Source organism: Pelophylax lessonae (assembly GCF_965119305.1).
Source record: "Pelophylax lessonae genome assembly, chromosome: 13".
NCBI classification, from domain to species: domain Eukaryota; kingdom Metazoa; phylum Chordata; class Amphibia; order Anura; family Ranidae; genus Pelophylax; species Pelophylax lessonae.
Window position 1 is genome coordinate 3,356,280 of NC_138780.1, and position 13,767 is coordinate 3,370,046.

A 13,767-nucleotide genomic window follows, 5' to 3' on the forward strand; every position below is an offset into this window, starting at 1 on the left:
ACATTTTGGAGGGGGAGGGAAGGGGGCAAGGGTGAGGGGGGGAAAGGGGGCAAGGGTGAGGGGGCAGAGGGGAAAGGGGGTGAGGGGGGAAGAGGGGAAGGGGGGCAAGGGTGAGGGGGGGAAGAGGGGAAGGGGGCAAGGGTGAGGGGGGAAAGAGGGGCAGAGGGGAAAGGGAGCAAGGTGGGGGAAGGGGAGGGTGAAGAGGGGGGAAAGGGGGGAGGGGGGGAAGGGGGCAAATCATTAGCTCTGCTCCCTATAGGATAAAAGAACTGCCAGGATGGGAGGTCCGCGACCTCTCGGCACAATGCCACTGGACTAACACTGATAGTTTTGCACCACGCCGCTTGTCACCATTGAAATGAGTCACTTGTTTTTTTTTTTTTTGTTTTTTTTTTTGCAGCAGCAAAAGTCCGATAAAGAATTCCTTTAAAGGGTTAAGTGCTATTTTTTTTTATGTTTTTTTTTGACAAACGCAGTCCTCTGTAATACAATTGGGGGCATTTTTATACTGCGGACGTCCCCAAGACACAGTAAACACAAAGTAGGTGGCACTCCGGTGCAGGGGGGTGGGGCCTTGGGGGGGGGGTGGGAGGGGTCTTACCCCACAAGCGAGCTGCCGAAACACTGCAAAATCCATGTCGAGTTAATGGTGTCCTCCGGTACGTCCCTCCCCCCCCCCCCCGCTCAAAGTCAAAGGGGGTGTGGGGGGGGGGGGTGTGTGTGCTTTATCCTGCTGGTTAAAGATGCTGCTCGGCGGGTGGGCACACGCTTAGTGCAAATAAGGGTAAACCTCCGTGTGTCTTCATACGGGTCTCTGGGGGTCGGGGCGCGTTGTTTGGCAGCAGAACGTCCAGAGGAGGAGGAGAAAACACTTCGACAATTCCTTTTTTTTTCCGTTTAACGGAGAGTAATACTCTGCACTGCAGAGCTTCTGAAAAAAGGTGGTGACTGTATGTCATCCACAGGCTGCCCCTCCCCCTGGGGGGGGGGAAGGGGGGTGCGGCATCTGGCAGAATAGCACCGCCTCCCCCAGCGAAGGGGGGTTCATCTTGGGTCCTAAGCCAGCCCCCTCTCGGCTTTATACCGTCCACCAGAAGGAGGAGTCATCCAAATAAAGTTTATATTATGCAGGTGGCACCAGCGAGGGAAAAAATAAAAAATAAAAATAAAAAGTATAAAAAAAAAATTCTTAAAATTAAAAGCGAAGCCAGTCTGAGGACAAAACAAGCACAAACACTGACCCTTTATAAGCTGCTCTTGGAGGGAAGGAGGGAGGTAAAGGGTTGGGGGGGAGGAGTTGGACTGGCTCATCCCAGGCCTTGGTAAGGTCTGCCAGTCTGTCCGATGCAGGGTGTTTGGGGGGTGGGGGGGTTGGGAAAGCTGTGGCTATTTCTGCCCAGTGATGGACTGCGATATGGAACGTGGGGGGATCATATCCAGGAGGTACTCTCGCTGCCGGTCCGCCAGGGTGACGGGTTTGTGGCCTCCCATTCCGGCGTTTAGGTACGCGATGTTCACACCTGGGCGGGAAAGAAGTCGTTAATAAGGCACTGCCAGTCAAGAAGGAAATCGTATTTCTTTTTATTTTCTGAAGCTTTAGGATGCCAACATAGACAACATCCCTGCTGCAACGAGGCCTACAGCCCAACATAGACAACCTACATCCCTGCTGCAACGAGGCCTACAGACCGACATAGACAACCTACATCCCTGCTGCAACGAGGCCTACAGCCCGACATAGACAACCTACATCCCTGCTGCAACGAGGCCTACAGCCCAACATAGACAACCTACATCCCTGCTGCAACGAGGCCTACAGCCCGACATAGACAACCTACATCCCTGCTGCAACGAGGCCTACAGACCGACATAGACAACCTACATCCCTGCTGCAACGAGGCCTACAGCCCAACATAGACAACCTACATCCCTGCTGCAACGAGGCCTACAGACCGACATAGACAACCTACATCCCTGCTGCAACGAGGCCTACAGACCGACATAGACAACCTACATCCCTGCTGCAACGAGGCCTACAGCCCGACATAGACAACCTACATCCCTGCTGCAACGAGGCCTACAGCCCAACATAGACAACCTACATCCCTGCTGCAACGAGGCCTATAGCCCGACATAGACAACCTACATCCCTGCTGCAACGAGGCCTACAGACCGACATAGACAACCTACATCCCTGCTGCAACGAGGCCTACAGCCCGACATAGACAACCTACACCCCTGCTGCAACGAGGCCTACAGCCCGACATAGACAACCTACATCCCTGCTGCAACGAGGCCTACAGCCCGACATAGACAACCTACATCCCTGCTGCAACGAGGCCTACAGCCTGACATAGACAACCTACATCCCTGCATGCAACGATGCCTACAGCCCGTCATAGACAACCTACATCCCTGCTGCAACGAGGCCTACAGCCCGACATAGACAGCCTACATCCCTGCTGCAACGAGGCCTACAGCCTGACATAGACAACCTACATCCCTGCTGCAACGAGGCCTACAGCCCGACATAGACAGCCTACATCCCTGCTGCAACGAGGCCTACAGCCTGACATAGACAACCTACATCCCTGCATGCAACGATGCCTACAGCCCGTCATAGACAACCTACATCCCTGCTGCAACGAGGCCTACAGCCCGACATAGACAGCCTACATCCCTGCTGCAACGAGGCCTACAGCCCAACATAGACAACCTACATCCCTGCTGCAACGAGGCCTACAGCCCGACATAGACAACCTACATCCCTGCTGCAACGAGGCCTACAGCCTGACATAGACAACCTACATCCCTGCATGCAACGATGCCTACAGCCCGTCATAGACAACCTACATCCCTGCTGCAACGAGGCCTACAGCCCGACATAGACAGCCTACATCCCTGCTGCAACGAGGCCTACAGCCCAACATAGACAACCTACATCCCTGCTGCAACGAGGCCTACAGCCCGACATAGACAACCTACATCCCTGCTGCAACGAGGCCTACAGCCTGACATAGACAACCTACATCCCTGCTGCAACGAGGCCTACAGCCTGACATAGACAACCTACATCCCTGCATGCAACGAGGCCTACAGCCCGACATAGACAACCTACACCCCTGCTGCAACGAGGCCTACAGCCCGACATAGACAACCTACATCCCTGCTGCAACGAGGCCTACAGCCCGACATAGACAACCTACATCCCTGCTGCAACGAGGCCTACAGCCCAACATAGACAACCTACATCCCTGCTGCAACGAGGCCTACAACCCAACATAGACAACCTACATCCCTGCTGCAACGAGGCCTACAGCCCGACATAGACAACCTACATCCCTGCTGCAACGAGGCCTACAGCCCAACATAGACGACCTACATCCCTGCATGCAACGAGGCCTACAGCCCAACATAGACAACCTACATCCCTGCTGCAACGAGGCCTACAGCCCGACATAGACAACCTACATCCCTGCTGCAACGAGGCCTACAGCCCGTCATAGACAACCTACATCCCTGCTGCAACGAGGCCTACAGCCCGACATAGACAACCTACATCCCTGCTGCAACGAGGCCTACAGCCCGACATAGACAACCTACATCCCTGCTGCAACGAGGCCTACAGCCCAACATAGACAACCTACATCCCTGCTGCAACGAGGCCTACAGCCCGACATAGACAACCTACACCCCTGCATGCAACGAGGCCTACAGCCCGACATAGACAACCTACATCCCTGCTGCAACGAGGCCTACAGCCCGACATAGACAACCTACATCCCTGCTGCAACGAGGCCTACAGCCCGACATAGACAACCTACATCCCTGCATGCAACGAGGCCTACAGCCCAACATAGACAACCTACACCCCTGCATGCAACAAGGCCTACAGCCCAACATAGACAACCTACACCCCTGCATGCCACAAGGCCTACAGCCCAACATAGACAACCTACACTCCTGCATGGAACGAGGCCTTCAGCCCAACATAGACCACCTACACCCCTGCATGCAACGAGGCCTACAGCCCAACATAGACAACCTACATCCCTGCTGCAACGAGGCCTACAGCCCAACATAGACAACCTACACCCCTGCATGCCACGAGGCCTACAGCCCAACATAGACAACCTACATCCCTGCATGGAACGAGGCCTTCAGCCCAACATAGACAACCTACATCCCTGCATGCAAGGAGGCCTACAGCCCAACATAGACAACCTACACCCCTGCATGCCACGAGGCCTACAGCCCAACATAGACAACCCACACCCCTGCATGCAACAAGGCCAACAGCCCAACATAGACAACCTACACCCCTGCATGCAACAAGACCTACAGTCCAACATAGACAACCTACACCCCTGCCTGCAAGGAGGCCTATGGCCCAACATAGACAACCTACATCCCTGCTGCAACGAGGCCTACAGCCCGACATAGACAACCTACATCCCTGCTGCAACGAGGCCTACAGCCCAACATAGACAACATCCCTGCTGCAACGAGGCCTACAGCCCGACATAGACAACCTACATCCCTGCTGCAACGAGGCCTACAGCCCGACATAGACAACCTACATCCCTGCTGCAACGAGGCCTACAGCCCAACATAGACAACCTACACCCCTGCATGCAACGAGGCCTACAGCCCAACATAGACAACCTACACCCCTGCATGGAACGAGGCCTTCAGCCCAACATAGACAACCTACATCCCTGCTGCAAGGAGGCCTACAGCCCAACATAGACAACCTACATCCCTGCATGCAACCAGGCCTACAGCCCAACATAGACAACCTACACCCCTGCATGCAACAAGGCCTACAGCCCAACATAGACAACCTACACCCCTGCATGCAACGAGGCCTACAGCCCAACATAGACAACCTACACCCCTGCATGCAACGAGGCCTACAGCCCAACATAGACAACTTACACCCCTGCATGCAACCAGGCCTACAGCCCAACATAGACAACCTACACCCCTGCATGCAACAAGGCCTACAGCCCAACATAGACAACCCACACCCCTGCATGCAACAAGGCCAACAGCCCAACATAGACAACCTACACCCCTGCATGCAACAAGACCTACAGTCCAACATAGACAACCTACACCCCTGCTGCAACGAGGCCTACAGCCCGACATAGACAACCTACATCCCTGCTGCAACGAGGCCTACAGCCCAACATAGACAACATCCCTGCTGCAACGCGGCCTACAGCCCGACATAGACAACCTACATCCCTGCTGCAACGAGGCCTACAGCCCAACATAGACAACCTACACCCCTGCATGCAACGAGGCCTACAGCCCAACATAGACAACCTACACCCCTGCATGCAACGAGGCCTACAACCCAACATAGACAACCTACACCCCTGCATGCAACGAGGCCTACAGCCCAACATAGACAACCTACACCCCTGCATGCCACGAGGCCTACAGCCCAACATAGACAACCTACATCCCTGCATGCCACCAGGCCTACAGCCCAACATAGACAACCTACACCCCTGCATGCCACCAGGCCTACAGCCCAACATAGACAACCTACACCCCTGCATGCAACGAGGCCTACAACCCAACATAGACAACCTACATCCCTGCATGCAACCAGGCCTACAGCCCAACATAGACAACTTACACCCCTGCATGCAAGGAGGCCTACAGCCCAACATAGACAACCTACACCCCTGCATGCCACGAGGCCTACAGCCCAACATAGACAACCCACACCCCTGCATGCAACAAGGCCAACAGCCCAACATAGACAACCTACACCCCTGCATGCAACAAGACCTACAGTCCAACATAGACAACCTACACCCCTGCCTGCAAGGAGGCCTATGGCCCAACATAGACAACCTACACCCCTGCATGCAACAAGGGCTACAGCCCAACATAGACAACCTACACCCCTGCATGCAACAAGACCTACAGTCCAACATAGACAACCTACACCCTTGCATGCAATGAGGCCTACAGCCCAACATAGACAACCTACACCCCTGCATGTAATGAGGCCTACGGCCCAACATAGACAACGAGGTCTTAGGTAGAATATACACAGCCTACAGTCCTGCATGCAACAAGGCCTAAGGCACAAGATACACAGCCTACACCCTGCATGCACAAAGGTCTTAAGCTGTTTCCAGGTTGTTGATGGCACTGATAGCGGGACTGAATGCGACCACCTTCACAGCCCACTAGAAGCCGCAAGAGGCTTAAACAGCTCTTTGTATTATATAAATAACAATAAGACATGCAGACCTGATACAGTGACCTTAGCACAGCATTCATCATTTCAGATAATGACAAGTCATGGTAAGCCAGAAGTATATTAGTATAAAGAGTGGTAGGGGTTCCTGTACCTGGCATGCCAAGCAAGCTTCCGGCCACTGGTAATTGTGGCGCCTGGGCAAAGTTGGAGAGCATGGAGCGGGCGGTGGGCATTCCTCTCTGCATCGCATTCTGTGGCTGTGTGGCCTGTTGGGACATAGAACAATTGTGGTGAGCTGGCAGTTGTCTTGTGCAGAATAATTGAGGCCATCAAGGAATCATCGGAGTTCAGGCAACTTTTTTCTTTCCTGCTTCACAGTGATTTGTAAGACTTCTCCCCCCTCCCTTTACTCCCCCCCCCCCCCAACACTTTCCCTTCCCCGCCCTTCTTCCTTCCCTCCCTTTCTTTTGCCTACTCGCCCTCGCCCCCCTTTTTTCTCTTCCACCTTTTCCCTTCCCTCTCTTTCTTTTCTCCCCCCCCCCCTTTTTCTCTTCCTTTTCCCCTCCCTCTCTTTATTTTCCATCCTTCTTTGTTCCTTTTATCACCCCCCCTTTTGTCCTCCCCTTTTTCTTTTTCAGCTTTCCAATTCTTTTCCTTAACTTCCCTCCATTTCTTTTCTCTCTCTCTCCCCCTCCTTCCCATTTTCTTGCCTTATTTACCATTCCACCCCTTTTCCTTCCCTCCCTTTCTTTTCCTGCCTTCTTCCCCACCCTTTTTTTTTTCTTCCCCTTTACATTCCCTTCCCTCTTCTTTTCCCACCTTCTTTCCTTCCTTTTCCTTCTCCCCCCCCTTTTTTGTCCTCCCCCTTTCCCTTATTCTACTCCTTTCTCCCCCTTTTCCTTTCCTTCCCCTCCTTCCTTTTCTTTCTCCCTCCCCCCTTTTGGTCTTCCTCTTTTTATTTTCCCTTCTTTTTCAACTTTCCCATCCTTTTCTATCCCTTCCCTCTCTTCCCTTTACATTCCCTTCCCACCCTTTTCTTTTCCCTCTTTCCTTCCTTTTCTCCCCCCCCCCCTTTTTTCTTCCCCTTTACATTCCCTCCCTTTCTTTTCCCTCCTTATTTCCTTTCCTTTTTTCTCTTCCCCTTTTACCCCTTTCCTATCCTTTCCCTTCCCTCCCTCCCCCCCTCTTTTCTTCCTCCCCCCTTTTTCCTTATTTTACCCTTTCCCTCCTTCTTTCCTTCCATTTCTGCCCCCCCTTCCCCCCTTTTTTTTCTTCCCTTCTTTTTCTCCTATCCCTTACCCCTCTTCCTTTGTCCCCCCCTTTACATTCCCTTACCCCATTTCTTTTCCCTCCTTCCTTTCTTCATTTTCTTTCTCTCCCCCCTCCTCTTTCCCCCCTTTTTATTTTCCTTTTCTCTTTTTCCCCTCATTTTCTTCCCCTTCCTTTCCTTCTTTTTCCAGTCTTGGTTCCCTTTCTCCTCTTTTTTATCTATTATATAATGCTTTATATACAAAAATTACATTTTGTTAAATATAATATATATATACAGTCATATACAACCTTTCTTTGGGTGTGTAGCGATCTGGAATTGGTTCCTCCCCACGGGTCCGGCAGACCCTGCCACTTGCCATTCTCCTACAAGTTTGTTTAAAGGTGAATATTTTTTTGACAGTTTACATCGTCCCATATAAGTATAATGTTTACCATTATATTTCTTTGTATGCTCGTATTCTGCCCTCCCTTTTCCTCCTTTCATCCCAGAATTGGTTTATATACTTCACTTGTTGTGATATATTTTGTATTTTGTGAACTTTTGAGATGAAATGTCACAAAAAATAATATATTTATATGTATTTGTTACAGTGCTTTTACATTGAGATCCTAGGTCCCGATGAAGCCCTGCGAAACGCGTCTACATTGAGATTGCAAGTCCTGATGAAGCCCTATGAAACACGTCAACCTTTACAGGTTGATCTCAAGGCCACATATACAGTAAACTTTAGATGGCTAATTTGTACATTTGGTTTTAAGCTGTATTTTAATGGACATGTTGAAATAAAGCGTTAATATTTGAGATTTGTATTTTTTGCGTTGGAGGTATAATTAATTATTTAAGTCCCTAGGTTCGCTGTACTCCTATTTTTATTGACTTGCAAGACAGAAGCATGGACACACACAGAACCTAGAGTTAAAATTTCTTCATGTGCAGCCTAATAAATATTAAACCAAGAACACTTTTGTCACAGAAAGGCCTTAATACAATGATAATGGTCTGTGTGGTCATGTTGTAGGTTCTTCTCCTTCCTGCCACCTACCGGTCTCATGGAGTGATGCCGTATGATGCTTTCCTGCTTGCTGACGGCCGGAGGGGTGCCCGGTGATAAGGAGGCCTGGTGCTGCAATCGCTGCTCGATCTCCTGCAGGACACACAACGACCCCATAATATTATAAATAATAATAATTTACAAAAAATATAATGAACATTAAAAAAATAATAAAAAGATAAAATTATAAAAAAATAAAACATAAAAACTATTAAAACTGAAAAGATAATAAGTAACATCTTAAATAATATATAATAAAATAATTGTATATATAAAGGAGGTTGCTCCTTTCCTAATATCGATTTAAACAGGACCTGGGGCCAGATATTGGGGCGGAGATATATCACATGTATGCTGCCATGGATTGGTGTCAGGAAAGGAAAATTACAGTAATGGTGCTTTTCCACTGCATGGAACCGAACGGTTCGGCTCGCTTTTGTGCTTTTCCACTGCTGGTATCGCATGGTATGGTGTAGGAACGGTTCGGTACGGTACGGAGGAGCTTTTCCACTACATGAAACCGAACGGTACGGCTCAACAGGACCACCTCCATTGTGGTTCCAAGAGGTACCATATCCCACAATCCTTTGCATGCAGCTGACTGTTTGTCACTACTAGCCACTGATTGGTCAGAGAATCGTTGTTATCCCACCCACTTACTTTAGTACTACTTTAGTGGAAAAGCAAACCGTTCCAACACCGTACCATGCAGTGGAAAACCAAACAGGGCCAAGTAGAGCCGAGCCGGTACTTGCAGTGGAAAAGTGCCATAAGTATTCAATACAATTTTCTGTTTTACGGTAGATACAAAAATCTTTTCTTTCTCATCCATTGAGGGCCCCGGAATTCAAAAAGTCAGGATGTCCAAAAGAAGTCCCACTGAGAGGAGGGCAACACAGCAAGAACCACTAACAGACCACATAGAGGACTGGCAACACTCAACAGACCAGGAGCTGCCTGAAGGACCAACGTTCAAATGGTACTGGATGGGGTGAAGCCCTCCTACCAAAGGGGGAGCCTCCAAGGGAGGGCATGGTGGATCTGTAGCTCAAGATTAGGATAGAGAAACAGCCAGAGGGGAATGACTCTCATGGAAGGGAACATCAACCATTGAGAAGCTAATCAACCAAAACCCACCAAAATATGGTGGAACTCTAGCATCTTGCATCGCCCAGGTTCAGGGAGAAGAAGGAACTGTCCTAGAATGGAACTGGAGCAGCTGAAGGATCACATCAGGGACTACATGGTCCACTGAGACAAGTGGTTGCCCTGCTTGGGACCCAAGCCTGAGACCACTGAGAAGGCCTGAAAAAAAATTAGAATGGGGTATAAAGGAACACAGGGTCTGGACTTAAGCTGAACAGACTCAGCCACTGGTGATAGGTAGCTGCAACCCAGCAAAGCCTGGTCTAGCCAGATCTCGCAAGTGTTAGGCCCCAGCCTGCGAACTTCAAGCATCAATGAAAGGAGGTGGTCTGTGTGTCCCACAATGAGAATGCCATTAAGGGGCACTAGGCTGAAAAGAAGGACCAGTGCTTCAAGAAGTAGCCTGGGTGACATTGAGGAAGTGGCTTGGTGGTAAGTGCACTGGCTGCTATGCTAGCCCCATGAGTTCCAAATGTTCTGTCACAGCTTTATAATTCCTCTATTCCTTGTTCTGGAGAAATAGGAAGACGAGCAGGCAGGTTAATTAAGTTGCAGTTAGGGTAGTGGTAAGTGCTCTGGCTGGTGTGTTTGCACCAGGAGTTCGAACCGTTCCTTTACCACTTTATAATTCCACCAGGCCTAACCTGGAGAAAAACAAGGATGAGCACAATACACTAGACAATGAGCAGGGGGCTTGGTGGTAAGTTCTCTGGATAGTATCCTGACTCCATAGGTTCAAAGCAATTCTTTACTGCCTAATATTGCCACCAGTCCTGATCCTGAAGAAATAGGAGGATGAGCCCATTGCTACATAGGGAGCAGTTGGCTTGGTGGTAAGTGCACTGGCTGATGTGCTAGCCCCATGAGTTCCAACTTTCCCTTCACAACTTTTTTAATTCCACCATTTATAGTCCTGGAGAAATAGGTTCCATGAGTTCCAACTGTTCATTCACAAATTTATAATTCCACTATTCCTTGTTCTGGAGAAATAGGAGGACGAGCAGGCAGGCTAATTAAGTTGCAGTTACGGTGGTGGTAAGTGCTCTGGCTGGTGTGCTTGCACTTTGAGTTCAAACCTTGGCTTGGTGGTTAGTGCAATGGCTTGTGTGCTATCCCCATGAGTTCCAACTGTGCTTTTGCAACTTTATAATTCCACCATTTCTAGTCCTGGAGAAATAGGAGGATGAGCCAAGCTTGCTTCCCAAGTTGCAGTTGGCTTGGTGGTAAGTGATATCTGGCTGGTGTGATATCACCATGAGTTCAAACCATTCCTTTATTACTTTATAAGTCCACCAGTCCTTGTCCTGGATATATATAAGGATGAGCACACAGATCTAAGCTGACGTGAACTCAAACCATTCTTTACTGTTTTTTTTAATTTCACCAATTCTTATCCTGAAGAAATAAGACAAGCACCTCAACGTCCATAAGGAACATACGGCTGTTGAGTAGATGACATGACATTTTGTTTCTGATGAAGATCAGAGCTGAATTACAGAGAAGAAAATTCCCGACCTGTGACCTCATCACCTTAACAGGATTTCATTTTTTTTTTTTAAGCACCAGGCTCTCACATCAGAGGTGGCTCAGCAGGTTAATGAAGGCGGCTGGTGATTTCTAGTCATGGGTTCAATCCCACTTATTTCTATTTTTACAATGAACATTGGAGAGATTCAAGAATACCAGAATAAATGGTGGCCGCCTGAGTGGAGGAGATGGCCGAAAGATAGATTATTGGGCTGGAGAGCAGTTACCGTGAGTTCAAACCATTCCTTTACCACTTTGTAATCCCACTAGTCCTTGTACTGGAGAAATGGAGGATGAACGCACCATACTCTGTGAGGACAAAGTTGGGGGTAAGTACTCTAGAAACTGAGAAAGTATGGTGGGCTTGAACCAATTCTTTACCACTTTATAATTCCACCAGTCATTGTCTTGGAGAAATACAGGGATGAGCAAAGCAAACTAGGCAAGGAGCAGGTGGCTTATTGGTAAGTGATCTGGCTGTTGAGTTGACACCGTGAGTTCAAACCATTCCTTTACCACTTTATAATTCCACCAGTAATCGTCCTGGAGAAAAGCGAGAATGAGCACAGCCTCAGTAGGCAAGGAGCAGTTGGCTTGGTGGTAAGTTCTCTGCATGGTATCCTGACTCCATGGGTTCAAAGCAATTCTTTACTGCCTAATATCTCCACCAGTCCTGATACTGAAGAAATAGGAGGATGAGCACATTGCTACATAGGGAGCGGTTGGCTTGGTGGTAAGTCCACTGGCTGATGTGCTCGACCCATGATTTCCAATTGTTCCTTCACAGCTTTATAATTCCACCATTTCTAGTCCTGGAGAGATAGGAGGACAAGCCAAGACTGCTTGGCGGTAACTGATCTGGCTGTTGTGATGACACCATGAGTTCAAACCATTCCTTTACCACTTTATAATTCCACCAGTCCTTGTCCTGGAGAAAAACAAGAATGAGAACAGCACACTAGGTGACAAGCAGTGGGCTTGGTGGTAAGTTCTCTGGATAATATCCTTGACTCCATGGGTTCAACACAATTCTTTACTGCCTAATATCTCCACCAGTCCTGATCCTGAAGAAATAGGAGGATGAGCACAATGCTACATAGGGAGCGGTTGGCTTGGTGGTAAGTGCACTGGTTGATGTGCTCATCCCATGATTTCCAATTGTTCCTTCATAACTTTATAATTCCACCATTTCTAGTCCAGGAGAGATAGGAGGACGAGCCAAGCATACTACCAAGGTTGCCATTGGCTTGGTGGTAAGTACTCTGGCTGGTGTGATAGCACCATGAGTTCAAACCATTCCTTTATAAGTCCACCAGTCGTTGTCCTGGAGATATTTAAGGATAAGCACACGAACCTAAGCAAAGAGCAGTCTGGTTCTTTACTGCTTAATAATTTCACAAGTCCTAATCCTGAAGAAATAGGAGGACAGGAAAACATCACTGCATAGGGAGCTGTTGGCTTGATGGTAAGTGCTCTCGATGGTGATTCCTTTATAGTTCCACCATTCCCAATCATGCTGAATGAGTAGATGGCTTGGCGGTAAACTCCCTGGAAGCTGAGAAGGTGCTGTAAGTTCTGCTTTATGATTCCTCCACTCTATGTCTTGGAGCTATAGAAGGACTAGGACACCGTGCTTCATAAAGAGGAGATGACTTGGAGATAAGTGCTCCACAAGCTGACGTGAACTCAAACCATTCTTTACTGTTTTTTTTTAAACTTCCCCAGTTCTTGTCCTGAAGAAATAAGACAAGCACCTCAACGTCCATAAGGAACATACGGCTGTTGAGGAGATGACATGACATTTTGTTTCGGATGAAGATCAGAGCTGAATTACAGAGAAGAAGAAGATTCCTGACCTGTGACCTCATCACCTTAACAGGATTTAGTTTTTGTTTTTTAGCACCAGGCTCTCACATCAGAGGTGGCTCAGCAGGTTAATGGAGGCGGCTGGTGATTTCTAGTCATGGGTTCAATCCCACTTATTTCTATTTTCATATTGAGCATTGGAGAGATTGAAGTATAACAGAATAAATGGTGGCCACCTCAGTGGAGGAGATGGCTGAAAGATAGATTATTGGGCTAGAGAGCAGTTACCGTGAGTTCAAACCATTCCTTTACCACTTTGTAATCCCTCTAGTCCTTGTACTGGAGAAATGGAGGATGAACACACCATACTCTGTGAGGACAAAGTTGGGGGTAAGTACTCTAGAAACTGAGAAGGTATGGTGGGCTTGAACCAATTCTTTACCACTTTATAATTCCACCAGTCATTGTCTTGGAGAAATACAGGGATGAGCAAGGCAAGGAGCAGTTGGCTTGGTGGTAAGTGATCTGGCTGTTGTGACGACGCCGTGAGTTCGAACCATTCCTTTACCAAGCTATAATTTTCTTCATTATAATTCCTGGAAAAATAGAAAGACGAATTAACCAACAAACACATAGTTCTGTGTGAGAAGGAGATGGCTCAGAGGACAAATAGCCCCAAATGAAGGCTGACAGAACGATGGGGCTAAGAGTTCGAATCCCTGAGTGGTCTCCTGACTC

The 13,767-nt window shown here is 48.7% G+C and overlaps 1 protein-coding gene across 4 annotated transcripts in view; it reads right to left on the reverse strand.

Moving 5' to 3' along the window:
* Positions 1–399: 399 nt before the first annotated feature.
* Positions 400–13,767, reverse strand: part of GATAD2B (GATA zinc finger domain containing 2B) — a 63,448-nt gene continuing 50,080 nt past the window's right edge. For 3 of the 4 annotated variants that reach the window (XM_082275151.1, XM_082275153.1, XM_082275152.1), the window contains exons 9-12: positions 8,542–8,643; positions 7,787–7,861; positions 6,378–6,492; positions 400–1,520 (exon numbers count right to left, since the gene is read on the reverse strand). In XM_082275151.1, coding sequence (XP_082131277.1) covers positions 1,387–1,520; positions 6,378–6,492; positions 7,787–7,861; positions 8,542–8,643 — 426 coding nt within the window. In that variant the 3' untranslated portion in view covers positions 400–1,386. The remainder of the gene's footprint in view (positions 1,521–6,377; positions 6,493–7,786; positions 7,862–8,541; positions 8,644–13,767) is intronic. The other variant, XM_082275154.1, reaches the window with a different exon arrangement.